The 19,303-nt window shown below is 40.9% G+C and overlaps 1 protein-coding gene across 1 annotated transcript in view; it reads left to right on the top strand.

The window, feature by feature from the left end:
* ADAMTS19 (ADAM metallopeptidase with thrombospondin type 1 motif 19) overlaps positions 1–19,303 on the top strand; it is a 156,661-nt gene that overhangs the window by 116,658 nt on the left and 20,700 nt on the right. Inside the window, exons 17-20 of the mRNA XM_075726524.1 lie at positions 10,760–10,917; positions 11,754–11,907; positions 14,833–14,968; positions 17,286–17,490. Coding sequence (XP_075582639.1) covers positions 10,760–10,917; positions 11,754–11,907; positions 14,833–14,968; positions 17,286–17,490 — 653 coding nt within the window. The remainder of the gene's footprint in view (positions 1–10,759; positions 10,918–11,753; positions 11,908–14,832; positions 14,969–17,285; positions 17,491–19,303) is intronic.

Here is a 19,303-nt window from a genome sequence, read left to right as displayed (position 1 = left end):
TTCTAGGAGGATCTGTTCCATGATCTTCCCAGGCACAGAGGTGAGGCTGACAGGTCGATAGTTCCCAGGGTCCTCCTTTCTTCCCTTTTTAAAAATGGGCACAACATTCCCCTTTTTCCAGTCAGCAGGGACTTCACCTGACTGCCATGACTTTTCAAATATCATGGAGAGTGGCTTGACAACTACATCAGCCAATTCCCTCAGGACTCTGGGACGCATCTCATCAGGTCCCATAGACTTGTGTACATTGAGGTTCTTCAGGTGGTCTTGAACCTGATCTTCCCTTACAGTGGGAGGGGCTTTACCCCCCTGGTCCCCATCTTTTGGTCCATCGATTTGGGAGGAGTGAGGAGAGAAGTTGCTGGTGAAGACTGAGGCAAAGAAGTTGTTGAGTACCTCAGCCTTCTCCTCGTCCGTTGATACAAGTTCGCCTTTCTTGTTCATCAAGGGGGGTACGCTTTCTTTAACCTTCCTTTTCTGGTTGATACACCTGTAGAAGCCCTTCTTGTTATTCTTTACGTCCCTTGCCAAATTCAGCTCGATCCTCGCCTTGGCCTTCCTGACCTCCTCCCTACAGAACCAGGCCGTTTCCCTGTATTCCCCCCAGGACACCTGTCCCTGCTTCCCCTGCCTGTGCAGTTCCCTCTTACTCTTTAGTTTGACCAGCAGGTCTCAACTCAGCCATGCTGGTCTCTTCCCTTCCTTGCCTGATTTTTTACACTTGGGGACTGATAGCTCTTGTGCTCTATGGAAGGTGTCCTTAAAGATCTTCCAGCTCTGTTCCATTCCCCTGTCCCTGAGGACCGTCTCCCAGGGGGTCCTTCTGACTAACTCCTTGAAGAGCTGGAAGTTTGCTTTCCTAAAATTTAGGGTCCTGACTGTACTCCTCGCTTTTCCCATGTCCCTCAGGAGCGTGTACTCCACCAATGCGTGATCACTGCAGCCCAAGCTGCCTCCAGTCTTCCAGGCTGGCCCTCCAGTCAACATCTTCTGGATGAACAGCACAGCAAGCTGTAAGCAGTTCAGGAGACTCTTGGAGCGCATCAAGGAAAATTTCTTAATCCAGGTGATAGACAGTCCAACCAGAGAAACAGCGTTACTGGATCTTGTTGGTTGCATACCAACACAGATGAAATATTTAGAGAGGTCAAGATTGGTGGCAGCCTGAGCTGCAGTGATCATGTCCTAGTGGAAGTCACAGTCTTGAGGGATATGGACCAGGTGAAGACTAAAGCCAGGACCCTGAATGTTAGGAGAGCAAATGTTCAGTTTTTTAAGGAATTAGTGGATGGCAATCCCTGGGAAACTGCCCTCAGGGATAAAGGAGCAGAACAGAGCTGGAAGCTCTTTAAGCATTGGAACAGGTCGCCCACAGAGGTGGTGGAGTCACCATCCCTGGAGGTGTTCAAAAAATGGGTAGATGTGGCACTTTGGGACATGGTTTAGTGGGCATGGTGGTGTTGGGTTGATGGTTGGACTGATGATCTCAGAGATCCTTTCCAGTCTTAATGATTTGGGAAGTTGGCAGCTCATGGCTTGGACGGGCGTAGTCTTTGCTGGGTAAAAAACTGGTTGGGTGGCCGAGCCCAGAGAGTAGTTGTAAATGGAGTTAAGTCCAGTTGGCAGCCGGTCACGAGCAGTGTTCCCCAGGGCTCTGTTTTGGGGCCAGCCTTGTTTAATGTCTTTATCAATGATCTGGATGAGGGGATTGAGTGCACCCTCAGTAAGTTTGCAGATGACACCAAACTGGGTGGGAGTGTCGATCTGCTGGAGGGTAGGATGGCCCTGCAGAAGGACCTGGACAGGTTGGACCGATGGGCCGAGGCCAACTGTACGAGGTTTAGCAAGGCCAAATGCTGGGTCCTGCACTTGGGTCACAACAACCCCATGCAACGCTACAGGCTTGGGGAAGAGTGGCTGGAAAGCTCCCTGGCGGAAAAGGACCTGGGGCTGTTGGTCGACAGCCGGCTGAACATGAGCCAGCATCCTGGCCTGTATCAGGAATAGTGTGGCCAGCAGGAGCAGGGAGGTGATCGTCCCCCTGTACTCGGCGCTGGTGAGGCCGCACCTCGAACACCGTGTCCAGTTTTGGTCCCCTCAGTACAAGAAAGACATTGAGGTGCTGGAGCGTGTCCAGAGAAGGGCAAGGAAGCTGGTGAAGGGTCTGGAGCACAGGCCTTATGAGGAGCGGCTGAGGGAACTGGGATTGTTTAGCCTGGAGAAGAGGAGGCTGAGGGGAGACCTTATCACTCTCTGCAACTACCTGAAAGGAGGTTGTAGTGAGGTGGGTGTTGGTCTCTTCTCCCACGTAGTTAGCGATAGGACGAGAGGAAATGGGCTTAAGCTGCGCCAAGGGAGGTTTAGGTTGGAAATTAGGAAAAATTTCTTTACCGAAAGGGTGGTCAAGCATTGGAGCAGGCTGCCCAGACAGGTGGTGGAGTCACCATCCCTGGAAGTGTTCAAAAACCAGGTAGATGTGGCACTTTGGGACATGGTTTAGTGTAGTCTACCCTTAATTGGTTTAGAGTGGACTTGGTAGTGTAGGTTAATGGTTGGACTGGATGATCTTAAAGGTCTTTTCCAACGTAAATGATTTTATGATATTTTTCCTAGATCACAAGAGCTCTCAATTCCTGCATAGGCAGTGGAACCAGGGACATATATCCTGGGAAGAATATAGGGTTGCTGCCCAGATGTGTAGGGATGAGATCAGGAAAGTTAGGGCACAGTTGGAGATGAATTTGGCAAAGAATGTGAAGGATAAGAAGGGCTTCTATAGGTATGTTAGTCAGAAAAGGAAGATCAAAGAAAATGTACACACACACACACTATAAATAAGACAGGAGAACTAATGGCAATGAACATGGAAAAGGATGAAGGTACTTAACATTTTTTTGCCTCAGTTTCAATGGTAAACACTCTTCTCACATCTCTCAAGTCCCTGAACATCAAGGCAGTGACTGGTGGAATTAAGTCCCTCCCATCACAAATCAGGTTTGAGACCACCTGATGAACCTGAACATACACAAATCCATGGGACTTGAGATGCATCCAAGTGTCCTGAGGGAATTGCCTGATGTAGTTGACAAGACACTCTCAAGCATATCTGAGAGGTCCTGGAAGTCAGGTGAAGTCCCCAGTGACTAGAGAAAAAGGGAATATTTCACCATTTTTAAAAATGGTAATAAGGAGGACCCTGGGAACTACCAACTAGTCAGCCTTACCTCAGTGCCTGGTAAGTTCATGCAACAAATCCTCCTGGAATTTATGTCAAAACATATGAAAGACAGGAGGGTGAGTAGAAACAGCCAACATGGCTTCACCAAGGGCAAATAGTGCCTGACTAACCTAGTGGCCTTCTACAAGGTAGTGACTGCATCAGTGGACAAGGGAAGAGCAACTGATGTCAATCTACCTTCACTTCTGTAAGGCCTTTGATACGGTCCCCCGCAGCGTTCTTGCTGCTAAATCGGAGAGAAATGGGCTTGATGCATGGACTGTTAGATGGATGTTGAATTGGCTGGATGGCCACATCTGAAGAGTTACAGTCAATGACTCGATGTCCAAGTGGAAATCATAATGCGTGGTGTTCCTCAAGGGTCCATACTGGGTCCAGTACTATTTAGTATCTTCATCAATGACAAAGTGGGATTGAGTGCAAACTCAGAAAGTTTGCAGATGACATAAAGCTGAGTGGTACAGTTGATTAACTTGAGGAAAGGGATGCCAAACGGAGGGACCTTGACAGGGTCAAGGAGTTGGTCGATGTGAACCTCAAGAAGTCCAAGAAGGACAAGTGCAAGGTCCTGCACCTGGGACGGGGCAATCCTCAGTACAGACTGGGTGGTAAGCTGACTGAGAGCAGCCCTGTGGAGAAAGACTTCAAGATACTGGTGGATGAAAAATTGGATATGAGCTGGCAATGTGTACTTGCAGCCCAGAAAGCCAGTCATATCCTGGGCTGCATCAAAAGAAGTGTGGCCAGCAGGTCGAGGGAGGTGATTCTCCCCCTTTACTCCACTCTCCTGAGACCCCACCTGGACTACTACATCCAGCTCTGGGGTCCCCAGCACAAGAAAGACACGGACCTGTTGGAGTGGGTCCAGAGGAGGGCCACAAAATGATCAGATCTCCTATGAAGAAAGGCTGAGAGAGTTGGAGTTGTTCAGCCTGGAGAAGAGAAGGCTGCAGCGAGACTTTATTGTGGCCTTTCGGTACGTAAAGGGGCTTATAAGAAAGATGGAGAGAGACTTTTTACCGTGGTCTTCAGTGACAGGACAAGGGGCAATGGTTTCAAATGGAAAGAGGGTAGATTTAGATTGGATGTAAGGAAGAAACTTCTTACAAGGAGAGTGGTGAAACACTGGATCAGGTTGTCCAGGAAACTGTGGATGTATCGTCCCTGGAAGTATCCAGGGTCAGGCTGGACAGTGCTTTGAGCAACCTGATGTAGTGAAAGATGTGGCAGGGGGTTTGAACTAGACAATCTTTAGATGTCCCTTCCAACCCAAACCATTCTATGATTCTATGAAATCTGCATTCTTTAGCATCTGTGATTAAATTCATATCTTTGAAAGCTGTCAGCAATTAATTTGGCACTGTGTAGTTTGTAACAATATAAATTAAGCAGACAAGTTCCAGAAGGTCTTGTGTGAGTTTGAATTATTGTCCAGATAGATAAAACTGTATTTTTGCATGTACACATTTTAATATATGTCAGGTTTGTTTCTTTCTAGAAATAAATGTTCCTTGTCTACATAGAGTGATGGAACAGACATAGATATGTATACAAGCACACAGAATCATAGAATCGTTTAGGTCAGAAAAGACCTTTAAGGTCATCGAGTCCAACCATTAACTGAACACAGCCAAGTCCACCACTAAACCATGTCCCTAAGCACCACATCTACAAGTCTTTTAAATACCTCCAGGGATGATGACTCAAGTGCTTCCCTGGGCAGCCTGTTCCAGTGCTTGACAACCCTTTCACTGGGGAAGTTTTTCCTAATGTTCAATCTAAACCTCAGCTGGTGCAACTTGAGGCTGCTTCCTCTCGTCCTTCGGGCTCCCTTTGCAGCCCAGCACAGAGAAATGAGCCTTTTTCATATACGTACACCCTTAATAAAATATTCCTGTGCAATTGTTATCTGATCCCAAGAGAACTTGTGTTCTAGTTCTGTGAAATAAAAGGGATAAAGGAAGTACAAACAAGTCATCAAAACTATGATTGAAAACAGGCAGATAAATCAGAAATCAATTTCTGAGTTAAAATTAACTTTACATGTGAGCACTTACTGATTTTAAGCATAGTCTTAAGAGTCCTTGATTTTCATTAGATTACATATATGCCTTCAGGTGAGATACTTGTAAACTGGTACCTTTATTACTGTTTAGTGTGGAATGATTGGTACAACTTAGAAGAATTAAGCTGGACAGCCTGATTATTCCTTTCTATTTTCAAGAGTTATTGTGAGAAAATACAAGCAGTCTCTTTTTTTATATGAATTACATTTGTTGTCACATCATGTCCAAACATGCATGTTGCTTTCCCTGTTATCAGCTTCTCATTATAATAGCAGTAATGACCTTAACACAGGGATTTTCTGGATGCTAATGACCACCTGGGGTTAATTAGCCGAGGTGATGCTGAAATGGTATCAATGGCTTTTAGCAATATGTAGACCTCTGAATGTGGCACATAATTTGATAGTTACTGCTTATAAAACAGAAGAGCACCTGTGAGCTTGTGTTGCTTATTCATTGGTGTTATTCACACATGAATGCAAGAGTGATGTTTACAATCACATCTGCTATTCAAAAAAACCCCACTTCACAGTCAGTAAATATTTATCATTCATAACAATACTTATAAGTGAGTGGTAGAACAAAAATGTGTATGCAAAACACTTCAGCAAGAGCAGTGAAATTTTTATCTGTGAGTTTCTCCGTATTAGATTTTTCCACTGTAATCTGGCCTTATTAGTAATAGCTGTTAAGTTCCTTAACTATAGCCGTGATTAATTAGGTTTAAAATAAATAATTAATTGCTGGACTATGTCGTAAATATTTTTCTGGAATTTAGGAGGAAGATATTCTGTTGCTGACATTTGACAATCTGCTGTATGCCCACCTGATAGCAGTTCTTTTTCGTTTCTCTTCTCTTACTTTAGTTTCCTTAACATCAAAACAGCGATTAGGAAAAGACCGAAGAAGCAGCAACTAAAGGAAAGTTTGCTGCAGATGATAATATCAAGGCTAATCTTAGTTACTTTGGAGAAAACAGCAAGGAATTATCAACCTTCAAATGTGACCTTGTAGAAGAAAGGCTGTGTCCAATAGAAGTTTCTTCTTATAATATCTATTGAACAATAATATGTCCTGTATGGTACTACAAACTGAAAACTTAGTTGCTTTCAGCATCTTTAAGTATCTTCCTGTTTAACAAAAAGTTGGAAAAAATACTTTAAATAGAAAGCTAAAATAATTTAAATAGTTTAAACAGAAACAATAACGTGTTATGCCAAATTCTGTATAACTCTAGATGATTTGTAGTGGCACCGTATATGTAAGGTCAAGACAGAATTTTGTCCCTTGTGGACAAAAGCAACAACCTGGATGATGGTATTGAGTGCGGAGATTGGGTGGGAGTGTCAATCTGCTGGAGGGTAGGATGGCCCTGCAGAGGGACCTGGACAGGCTGGACCGATGGGCCGAGGCCAACTGTACGAGGTTCAACAAGGCCCAGTGCCAGGTCCTGTACTTTGGTCACAACAACCCCATGCAACGCTACAGGCTTGGGGAAGAGTGGCTGGGAAGCTGCCTGGTGGGAAAGGATCTGGGAGTGTTGGTTGACAGCTGGCTGAACATGAGCCAGCAGTGTGCCCAGGTGGCCAAGAAGGCCAACAGCATCCTGACTTGTATCAGGAATAGTGTGACCAGCAGGAGCAGGGAGGTGATTGTCCCCCTGTACTCGGCGCTGGTGAGGCCGCACCTCGAACACCGTGTCCAGTTTTGGTCCCCTCAGTACAAGAAAGACATTGAGGTGCTGGAGCGTGTCCAGAGAAGGGCAAGGAAGCTGGTGAAGGGTCTGGAGCACAGGCCTTATGAGGAGCGGCTGAGGGAACTGGGGTTGTTTAGCCTGGAGAAGAGGAGGCTGAGGGGAGACCTCATCGCTCTCTGCAACTACCTGAAAGGAGGTTGTAGTGAGGTGGGTGTTGGTCTCTTCTCCCACGTAGTTAGCGATAGGATGAGAGGAAATGGGCTTAAGCTGCGCCAAGGGAGGTTTAGATTGGATATTAGGAAAAATTTTTTCACTGACAGGGTCATCAAGCATTGGAGCAGGCTGCCCAGAGAGGTGGTGGAGTCACCATCCCTGGAAGTGTTCAAAAACCAGGTAGATGTGGCACTTTGGGACATGGTTTAGTGGGCATGGTGGTGTTGGGTTGATGATCTTAGAGATCCTTTCCAACCTTAATGATTCCTAGTTTTACATTCATTAAAAAATAATCCAGCCGCCACGCCAGGAAACATGAAATTAATTATTACTCTATCCTTAATTGGTTTAGTGGTGGACTTGGTAGTGTTAGGTTAATGGTTGGACTGGCTGATCTTAAAGGTCTTTTCCAACCTAAACAATTCTATGATTTTATAAGTTAATTTTTTCAAAAAGTTACTCAAATCTCAAGTCTTAATGTTCTTCAGATGGCTTGAAGGGAACATGTAATAACCTGAGTGGAAATGAAACAATGACTTCCTTGACAAAAGATGTCAGTGAAGGTACTCTCATTTAGAATTGAATTTCAGATATTTTTGTATTTGTCAATTTTGTTGAGAAAAATAGGCGTCAGTCAAAATGACATTGTTTTGGTACTTTTCTGGAGACTGTGACTAAATTTTGCACAGAACAAAAGGCAAAATTCACATTTCACAAAGATGTCAACTTTCCTCTTACTTTGGTACAAATGCCTTTTTTCCTAATGTCGTGGTTTAGCCCCAGCCAGCAACTAAGCACCACGCAGCCACTCGCTCACTCCCCCTACCCCGATGGGATGGGGGAGAGAATCGGAGGAGTAAGAGTGAGAAACACTCCTGGCTTGAGATAAGAACAGTTTAATAATTGAAGTAAAGTAAAATAGTAATGCTAATAGTAACAGTATAATAATGATAATAATAATAATGATATACAAAGCAAGTGATGCACATTGCAATTGCTCACCACCCGCTGACCGATACCCAGCCAGTTCCCAAGCAGCGATCGCTGCTCCCCGGCCAACCCCCACCAGTTTGTATACTGAGCATGACGTCATATGGTATGGAATAGCCCTTTGGTCAGTTTGGATCACCTCTTCTGGCTGTGCCCCCTCCCAGTTTCTTGTGTACCTGGCAGAACATGGGAAGCTGACAAGTCCTTGACTAGCATAAGCAGTACTCAGCAACAACTGAAAACATCAGTGTGTTATCAACATTCTTCTCCTACTAAATCCAAACCACAGCATTATGCCTGCTACTAGGAAGAAAATTTAACTCTATCCCAGCCGAAACCAGGACACCTAACCTCTCCATAAAGTGTGGCGATTTCAACTTAAGCAAAAATTTCAAAGTTAATACAGTAGTGCTGTTTTGCAGTAGTATTTTAGAGTTTTTGATAGAAAACAATAAAAGGATTAGTAAGCACAGATTACCAAGTGGAGGACCAGGACCAGGGCACTGTTGCTCCTCCCTGAGGTCTGGGAGATGCAATAGCTGAACTCTGAAATATTGCATCTCTGTGGCTGTGTAGCCTCTCACACCTCATTAAAATTGGAAGAGTGTATATCCCTGGTACAGTAATTAAAAAATACATTGCAGTCATCACCATCACTTATCACTTAATTGTCATTGTGATGATGGCTATGTTATGCTCTGCAGAGATGCACTTGTAGTTAGCTCCCTTGTTTTAGCACTGAAATTTGGGTCTTGGCTACAGTTGCAGGATGTTTTCCCAGTCTGAGTTTTCTTTGTTTGTCTTTTTAGTTTTAGATGTATTGCTCGATCTGTTTTACAGCCTGAGAGGGGATACACTTGTGTGCTGAATTTTCTTCCTGTATTGTGTTACTTTGTACAGGAAATCCTCTGTTATCAAAAGCTAAGCAGAGTGGGAGTACGTGTGTGGTGTGGAATAAAACTCAGTGAACTTGCTTACAGTATGGGGTGTGACAGAGTCAAGAACAGAAGCTGGACTGCCTGAATCCAAGCCTAAATTTTAGGCTTGAGGATACCCATTCTTACTTTGTGCCTCAGTGGATCAAGCGAGGAATCTGAAAGCAGAAAATGCAAGATCTGACCTATTTCTGTATTCTGGGGCTGGGGTTCCAGCTGTGTGCTGTGGCACACATGTTCATTTTAAAGACAAGACAAAACAATGCAAAGTCCTCTGCTCTCCAGGGAGAGGATGCTGCTCCATCTGAGCAGCATGATCCAAATGGACCTCAGCACTTTCGAGTACATTTGTTTTGTTTCTCCACTGGGAAGAGGATTGACCCCTACAGTTTAAACACTAAATAGAACTTAATTACCATTAATGATATAATGTTTAAACCTAAAATACCAATTTTTAATCTTGTAAAATGACTGATTATTTTTAGTACAGGGCTGTTCTACAGTGTTAATGGATTTTATAGCCTTAACATTTATTACACAGTGCTGCAGTGGTACACATCAGTGGTGTGTTACGCAATTGTATTTCTGCCAGTCCATAGACCTGTTGCCATTGTTTCCCATAGAAACAAAACATAACAGTATAAATATGTATAGGAGAGAAGATGATTACAGGAGTGACTCACATTAACTTACAACTTTAAAAAAGACATTTTGGACAAGGCTTAAACTGTTGAGGTTCTCTTACAACAGTCTGATGCCAAACATGCAATTTCAGTGAAGAGGAATGTGTAAAACTTCTTGTCCAGAAGGTGACTTCAAGTATATTCTACTTCACATGATTATTTCAGACCTGATCTGAACAAAATAAAATAAAATAAAATAAATAAAATTACAAGTCATTTACAGAAGAATCTATTGAGTTTACTATAGAAAACTAATGTAAAATGCTGTGTTCTCAATGTATGAAATGTATCTTACCTGACTTGATGATGCTTTTGAATATAAATTGGGCCAACAAGAGGAACGATTCAGCCAAAAAGGACAAGGTTTTCCTATTTGTTAGAAGCATCAAATTGTGTGGTGAAAGTGTGTAAAAAAATTGTTTAGGTAGGATAACAGTAGAATTGTCACATTCTAAGTTGGAGAAAAAGGCGAATGTAATTATTAGAGGGGAAAGAATTCTGAAATAGAATTGTTTTGAAGTTTTAGCCTAATTCCACAAATCTTGAAGAGTGTTTTGTGAAAATTTTGTTTCCTATGCCTTTATGGATTATAGAAATGACCACCCTAGGAATAGAGAATCATTGCCTTTGCCTTAAATTAATTCAGTGATCAGATTGTGAATTATGCAGGAGCCTGTCAGTCTCTTTAGGCATTAAAACACTGGTGTTAATTTCAAGCAATGTTAAACTCACATGGTTTTGCCAATCATTCCTTCCAGAAAGTGTTTCTGAAGCATGTTCCAGTTGAAATTCATGTATAGTAGGATCCGTAAGTATCTTTGCAAACAGTTGTGTGATTTCTCCTACTTGATAAATTATCCAAACAGTAAGTGAAAGGAGGCCTAAATCACTACTGAACAGACACCTTTTATATTGGTCTTTTTTCATATGTTCTGCAGCTCTTCGAGATGCTGGAAAACAGTCAATCAATAGTGACTGGAAGATAGAGCATTCAGGAACATTCAATATTGCTGGGACCACTGTCCATTATGTTCGGAGAGGCCTCTGGGAGAAAATATCAGCCAAAGGTCCCACAACATCACCTCTACATTTACTGGTATGACACTATCGAGTGGGGTTTTTTACCTGATTCCTATCATATAATGTAGTAACTAGTATTTTTTTCCAGGCCCCTGAAGATAATGAGATCTATGTAAGATACACCTGCTTTTAGATAGATATATATATATACACACACACACACACACACCTCATATATGTAGATCTGTCAGCCCACTTCTAAAAAAATGCACTTAAATCCAAGAATAATCTTTACATTGTTGAGGCAGGATGGAAGGTCTCAGCATTCCTACAAATGCCATAAAAAATTGATATGCCGCTTAAGAAGAGAGATTCAAATTAATATCATATGTTTTTTATCCTGGCTGACTATAGCACAGCATTGCCATTTCAGGATTGCAATCACCAAGTTTTCCATGAGGAAGGAAAGTTTTGATGCATTTCAGTGTAGGGGAGGATATGTTGATAGCCACCTGAAAGAAAGAGGGAGAGATGATGAGGAAGTACTTCAAATGCAAGAAATTGGCTGGTAGCAAAAATAGTTTTAAATCTGATGAATCTAGGAAAGACCTCCTCTATTTAAGAGCACTGAAATGACAGGACATAATCTTCCTCCACATTTCTGATTAATTTTGTTTGCTTATTTCACATGGAGGGCTTTCTGACCTTTATGTTAATTAAAATAATTTTTTCCATTGTCTTGATTTAGATGCTCTCATTAATTTCTTTTACAAAATCCATCAGGAGGGTTGAATGGCTATAGAGCATTAAGTCATTCTGTCATGCTTTTCAACATGATCTCCTCACAGTTCGGAGTTTGTCTTCCACAGTGTCTGTGTACGTATGTAGGTTTTCTTTCTCTGTATCTTGCAGGTGCTGCTCTTCCATGACCAGAGCTATGGTCTACACTATGAGTACACAATCCCACTGGATCCTCTTCCTGAGAATCAGAGCTCTAAAGTACCAGAGCCTCTTTTCATGTGGACTCACTCTGGCTGGGAGGACTGTGATGCTGTATGTGGAGGAGGTAAAAGAAAAGAAAAATGTACGGACACACACATACATGTATATGTTGAAAATGTGTATGTATGTACATACACGATACATATATGTGTGTGTATACAATATGCATATTTATGTATATACACTATGTGTGTATATATTTCTCAATGAAAACACATGGTGTATTAATATTTAAGACTTTGATGGTCAGTGTTGTATATTTAACGGTAATATCCTCATTGCAGCTTATATGATTCCACACAATGGTGGACATACTTCAGTCTCATGCTTCCTGATTATATTAAAAGAATAGCGATAACTCTAGGAAAAGATTCAAAGTAACTGAAGTAAGTAGAAAAAGACAGTGAAGTAGTGAAGGAACAAAATCTAGATTAACAAAGCAAATTCAGGACACAATTTCCAAGAAGAAACACAAGTGCAAGAGCTAGAACAAGAATAGAAAGTTCATATGCATTCCATTCTGTATTTGGAACTATTAAAGATAAATGATCTGTAAAAGACATTGCAAACTACAGAAAAGCTGAACCCCAATCTCAGATCAAATATGTACAGTTAGTAACATGAGTTGAGGATGATCCGGAAACATATGGAACAAATAATATAACAGCAGATATTAGCATGCTAATGTGATATTTTTCCTATGTTTATGTTTACAAACCATAAAAAATGTGAATTTGGAAGAACAAAATACAGATATGAAAACAAATATTGGAACGTGAACAGTATTGCTATAATAAAATCCTTTAATATTGTTGTTTAGAAGCTGGTTATTCAAATAGGTAATTACACTGAAAAAATACTTCAGAGTTTTTTTTAATGAATGCAACCTATAGAGATCTGTTCATACCTTGTGTAGTTAGACCTACACTGTGAATACTATATTGATTTTTGATAACTGTCTTTCCTGCTTACAACCTTGACAGTCATGGTTGCTCTGATCAGCAGTTCTGAAAACTGCTGTGCACCTTGTGATATTGAATAAGAAGGCCTGGAAATACTTTACTTTCTCACAACAACAGCATAAGGAACACAGTGTTCTAGCTCCTTTGACTCTGTGAACAACCCTGGTGTCATGACAGATTACTGTAGTTTCCACAAACATGCTTTTTGTGGTTTGGTAAGAAAGTTTCTTCCCTGAAGGTATTTTGTACGTGGTGCTAGTAGCATCCTCTGTTTCTTAGTAGTGCATTCCTATTCACTTGGAGTATTCATGCTTTTTACAGTTTCCTGAAGTATTTTTAGAATAATTTTAATGCCACTAAAATTTCTCATTATTGCCCCAAATATTTCTAAGGTTACCTATTATCTGGAGAAGTCATAAAATTCAGTGTGTCGGTAATTTATTCTACATTAATGTTTAAATAAATATTTAAGTGTTTTACTGTAATGTTTATTTTTCATATTTTTCTGTTGTAACTGGCCTTCATTTTTTGTTATTGTCTAAAATAGTTGAGTTAATACAAAGTTCCATAAAAGGTATTTTTACTGCAAATACTCTGAAATACAAGTGAAAGATTTCTCTTACTTTAGACAAAACCATTTTAACTGTTCTTTTAGTTCTTGGCTTAAATATGAAGCAATAATGAAATTAAAATGCTGCAGCTTGTACCCTGTGTAAATATTTGTGTTTCAGTTTTTAACATCAATATTTTGATGAATCTGATTAAAGAATATAACAATTATCAATAGTTTTGCTTAAATGTTTGAAGTGTATTTCAGGATGAAACTATTGATGATACCATGTGGTTCTGTGCATGTTTATATATGTATCTGGTCTGCAACCTCCTGTGTTGCAGAAAAGCTTTCCTTGTGTGGGAGCGAATATGAATACACAGATGTTTATGTAAATGCAGAAAGAATTGAAAAACATTTCAAATGGCGTATATGATAGATTAGTTGCATGTGCTCTCAGATACACAAGCACTGTGTAAAATGTCAGCTGTGGTCACACACATAATGCGCATTTATAACTTAACTGCTCCATCCGCAGGCACATTTCTGACCATTGGTGGACATTGCATGCTTAAGTCTGCCCCGCTCCTGCATGCACCCTGTTTCTCAGTAAACTTCCAGATAGAAACAGAGTGTTATAATGTAACCATAGGAACAAATGGTTATGCACCTATTTTCTACCAATTTAAGTCTTTAATTCAAGGATTGCTAGTTTTCTAAAAATTAGGCTCCAGCCTAATTACGAGTTACTGCTTGCGGTAGGTGTTAACGTTAAATTCTGATTTCCAGCGCTTTCAGCTTTGAGAGACACCAGGTTCCAACGCACCCATCAGGGCAAGGTTTCTGGACAGAACATGCAGTAGGTCTCTGCAGGCAGTACCCAACTTCCTAAATGATTACCCTACAGATCAGGTCAGTTATGTGGCCTCTTTAGTTCATGGGGAACAGTGCAGGCTCCTTACTGAAGGTTGCATGTGCTGATTCCGTTTAGCTGAGTGCCGGCCACGCCTGCCAGTATGCTGCTAAACCAGGCAGAACTACTAAGCTAGAGCAATACGGAGAAGCAGGACCTGTCATTCCTTTCCTTACTTTACTTATTAATGAACAAACGTACTTTCTATGTAATAAGTGCAAGGTTTTCTCAGCGCTGGGGTCTCAGTGGTTGAGAAAGAAACAATTATTCCAGTAAGACTAAGGTTTTGGCCTATGACTAGTTACAGCAATAAAGCAGCAAAAACTCTGTTGACAGTGTTGGATTAGAAAATCACACTGTTCCCTACAAACTTTAATATCTGTCTTGGACTCCCTGCTAACTTTGATTTTCTTTTGAGATTTTACACTTGTACAGGTTTTACAGTTCTTTCAGCCAAACTGTGCATGAAATAGCTGTATCTGATAAAGATACCTTTGTGCTTCCTTTTTTAACAAAGTTGCATATTCCTTGTTTCCCCACGTTCCTCCTTTTTTTTTTTGCTAGGTGAAAGAAAGACAACAGTCTCTTGCACAAAGATTATGAACAAGAATATCAGTCTTGTGGACAGCAAGAAGTGCAAATATTTAACAAAACCTGAACCACAGATCCGCAAGTGCAATGAGCAGCCATGCCAGACCAGGTAATAGCGATTTGGTTAAATTAAACTGTCATATCTAGATGTACCAATCCTAAGAGCTGAGAGAGCTGACTGCCTCTGGCAATGAATGTACAGTAAATACATACATCCAAAAAGTTGTAATTCAAAATGAAGGGAAAATGGAAACACTGGCTGTTGTTTCTCCCGAGTTTTAATGAAAGGGAGCCTTTAAGCACATGCCTAAATCAATTCTTATTCAATAAAGCAGCTCATTACTTTCCTCAGGAAGAGTTCTCACGGACTGATACGTACTATGAAATCGAAATTTAAATGCTTTTTATATAAAGATGGATTTAATCCCATGCTTTTAATTAATGATACATTTTAGTGTTTTGTCCAGTCAGGGCTTTGCTCCTTTAAAAGCTCTCAGTTAGCTCTGGGTGCACTAAGTAGTAAATAATAAATAAATAAATAAATACCTGTTAATCGGATTTTCTACATTGATGCAACTTGAAGTATAAAACACCTTCCCCTCACTCCTCTCCTCCCTCTCCCCCATCCCTTTGTATGTGAATCAATAGGCAGAACTGGACTTTGATGGTGGAATGATGGAAGAAGCAGGAGGAGCTTTTTTTCTCTGAACTTCACCCCAGGAGGCAGCTGCAGCACGCAGCCTGTGCCCTGCAAAGCCCACCCTATTTGCTGTCCCTGCAGCCTAGCTGGCAGCCTGCTCCTTGCACTGGCTGTCCAGACTGGCACAATGACCTATTCCAGAGTTTGCCATCCTGCTTCCAAATGGCAACTAAGAATTATGACTAAGCCCCCAAATATTGTGTGAACTTGGGTAAAGTATCTGCCACCTTTCAAGGAAGGGGAGAGTAGCTAGCAATAGTTGGCTAGCGTCCCCAGGAGTAAGCACTGGGATAGATCTACTGCAATCGACGAGTAGAGGTAGATGGTGTTTTTAAAGAAACCAATGCAAAGTAAATAAAACACAAATATTGCTGAAGAAAGCATGTAAAATAAAACAGAATACTTAGCTTTCTTGGAAAGGATGAAATACTGAAATTGATAAAATGCAAGTTATGATACATTTTAAGTAAGACCAAACCACTGAGTTTTGGACTTCCCCAAACTGGGGCATTACACTTTGGAGGGATTATTTGTATTTCATTATATACATACTTGAGCAGATCTTTATTTTATTTTATTAATATCACTGTACACTTAATGGATGGAAATGGAAGATTCTGATCTTTTTCTGAGGCATTGTCAACTATATATTTTCAGTGTTCTGTACTTTTTCCAGCTTACTAAATGAAATATTTTAAATGTTGCTAATTGCTACTTCGAGATGCTGCCCGGAGAAATGCAGAAAGATATCATGATCCTTAACCTATATATCCAGTTTTTAATACATTGTGTCAGTGATTCTTACAAAACAAATACTGTTATCTTTCCACAGAAATGTAATGAAAGCATACGCTTGCATAATGACTTGCTTGCTATTGGCACTTGAAGAAGTATCTTAAACTATTGCACTATCTTGACAGGCTTTGAGTAGTAAATTGAGTCTCTGGACTGATAATAAAAAAAACTTAGTTAAATATTTTTATTTTCTTACAACAAATGCATGACAGAAGGTTGGAATAGATTTATTAAATCTCTGTTTCCTAAAAACTCTCCCTTGCAATCTAAGTCTGCTGGGATACACTTGTGTACTGCATCAGTGGCAGAGTTGTTTGGTTTTTCAGGGCACATGGCCATAGTCTGGAGCTACCGAACATTTAGGGAAAATTATATTCTAGAATGATTGCTCTCCAGGTATGTGGGCTCTGCTAAGCTGCATCAGCCTTCCTTGCTGCTGGGATTTAAACCACGCAACTGGAGTTAGGCCTGACCCTGAAGAACATGAAGAAGTCTGAGCTTTTATACTTCCTCCAGAGCAACGATCCTTTCACACAGGAGTGGTTCTGTCTTGCAACTAAGTATTTTCAAAGAAATGCATGGCATGCACTTGACATATAGGCAGTCATATAGATAGAGAATAACAGACAGCCTGATCAGTGACCTGTCATCTTTAAAATGTGTGTGTATGTTGGAGCTTTTCTAATTTGAATTATAATGAGAGAGTACTCTGAAAACATGGGGAATGAAATGATGTGAACATTAACACCTTATTTACTGTAAAATATGCTAGAATAATAAGTAGCCCATTAACAAAGTGAAGCTAAAAGGAGGAGGAAAATACGCAGGTATGTCTTGGGTGTGTGCACTGGTAAGCAAGAGAGTAAGATGATGTGATGGTACTTTTCCCTTCCTGATTTCATGTTACTGCATTGCCTGTATTTCTTTGTAGATGGATGATGACAGAATGGACTCCGTGTTCAAGGACATGTGGAAAAGGGACCCAGAACAGACAAGTAGCCTGCACACAGCAGCTCAGAAACGGGACCCTGATCAGAGCTAGGGAGAGGGATTGCCTTGGGCCAAAGCCCGCTTCTGCACAGCGCTGTGAAGGCCAGGACTGCATGACCGTGTGGGAGGCGGGCGTCTGGTCCGAGGTGCTGCATTTATTTATACAAATAGTCTATAGCGATTATGTAAACCTTACTATTTTCTGGGAATATGATTTTTTCAGCAGCAAGTGGCACAGCTCAGCCTAATGATTTTCACGGTCCTCATGCAATGATTTGGCAAAGGGATCAGGGACTAGGAAAACTAGCTGTATAGAACTACTACATTTTACCTAGTTAATGTCGTGGAACAGTTTCTTTTGGCCAGTTTTCAAGCACGTGTAATCAAGTATGTCCTGACTGCAGTACTGGGTAACTAGGGGTAAATGGAATTAAGGCCACCATTTATCAGCTACCAGACCTTGAGTTCAGGGTGGGTCATCTCTGACATCCTTTAGTACCAAGGGTGTTGATCAGCAGGTGGTTGCTGCCATTCTGCTTCAAGAGGCTATGAGAGGAGCTGCTTGACATTTCCTTCCCTTCCTCTCTCTTCTTACCTCTTTTTCCAAGAACACCAGAAGCAGTGGGCAAAAGGGCTTGTAAATAACAAAATTTTGCATACACTGCATCCTGAAGCATTGCTGTAGAATGTAATTATTATTCAAAAAGCTTTATTAATTTAAGATCTTTTAATGTGCATGTCCATTTGGCTTTCTTCTTCTTCTGAAAAGCTATACTACTTGTAAAAGTAATTGACTGTGGTGGAAGAAGGGTGTTGTTATCACTGCCATCTGGACAAGCTGAAGGGTGTACTTGAAGTGTCTCTCCCCATTGGAAGAGCAAGGCAATTCTGATTGCCTCCCGTACTAGAGGACCCATACTGTGCTATGGGTCCCTCTGGGTTCAAAATATGAATAGCAGCTTCTGCATATGGGTGCAGTCCCTTCTTTGGGCTCCTCTGCTCAGGACCACCCCTTGATCCCCAAGGAAGAAAGAGCTAAGACATAGGGAATGTTTTCAAAGATGAAAAGCAGATGCTAAGGTAGAGATAAGAGAAGTAAATAGCAGCAGTTCCTGGTTTGGTACACAGAGGTTTATAATGCAAGGGCTGGCTGTGAGAAGAATGGTATTCACTTAGAGAGGTGTGAGAAAGAAACCCAGATTGTTTAGTTGGTTTGTTTTACTTGAGAGACGAGAAATAAGTAAGCGTGTTTTTGTTGGAAGCAATAAATACATTTTGAAGAGCGAGGTGTTTCCCATGGCTATTCCTACTATCACCATTATATTGGAAGCTGGCCATTACTGCTTCCTGCAGTTATAATCAGCTTGGCAAAGGAGAGTTTTGATCTGCAAGCAGTGGGATGATCAAAAGCAATGATAATGTTTTGAGAAGGAAATGGCATAATTTTTGGCAGTGTAAGTGGGAATCGTGGAAAAAATGTAGATTAAGACCTTCTGTGCAACTCAAAGAGAGTTTTCACATTCTGTATATGCAGTGACTTTGAATTTTCAAATTCAGTCTGGATTCTTGCATAGTTTTAGAATATTTACTTTTCCATTTTAACTTTTTTCCCTCCCAATAAAGGTCTATTAGGCATAAGTAAAGTTTTTCTGAAGTTGCTTCATACCTTATTCTTACGAACATTATTTAGATTTTTTCACTATAACATTTTGCATTCACTTCATAACTTTTCAGATATTTCCTTATGCAAAAGCCTAGTTTTTTCTTAAGCAAATAATTTTTGATCTAATTATGTATTTTTAGCTGAAAGAGCAACAATTATCGTTCTGCCCCATAAGGAATTTTTGTTCATTTGTTAGTTTTTAACAAATCCAGTGTCTATGCAATTGACGATTGGAAGCCAGGAAATCACTGAAGTCTTGAAATATTTATGTTAGCCTGGCAGAGGTCATTAGAAGT

Source organism: Pelecanus crispus, chromosome Z, assembly GCF_030463565.1.
Source record: "Pelecanus crispus isolate bPelCri1 chromosome Z, bPelCri1.pri, whole genome shotgun sequence".
NCBI lineage: Eukaryota > Metazoa > Chordata > Aves > Pelecaniformes > Pelecanidae > Pelecanus > Pelecanus crispus.
Note: the sequence above shows the minus strand (reverse complement) of the source record. Positions and strands in the feature narration are given on the sequence as shown.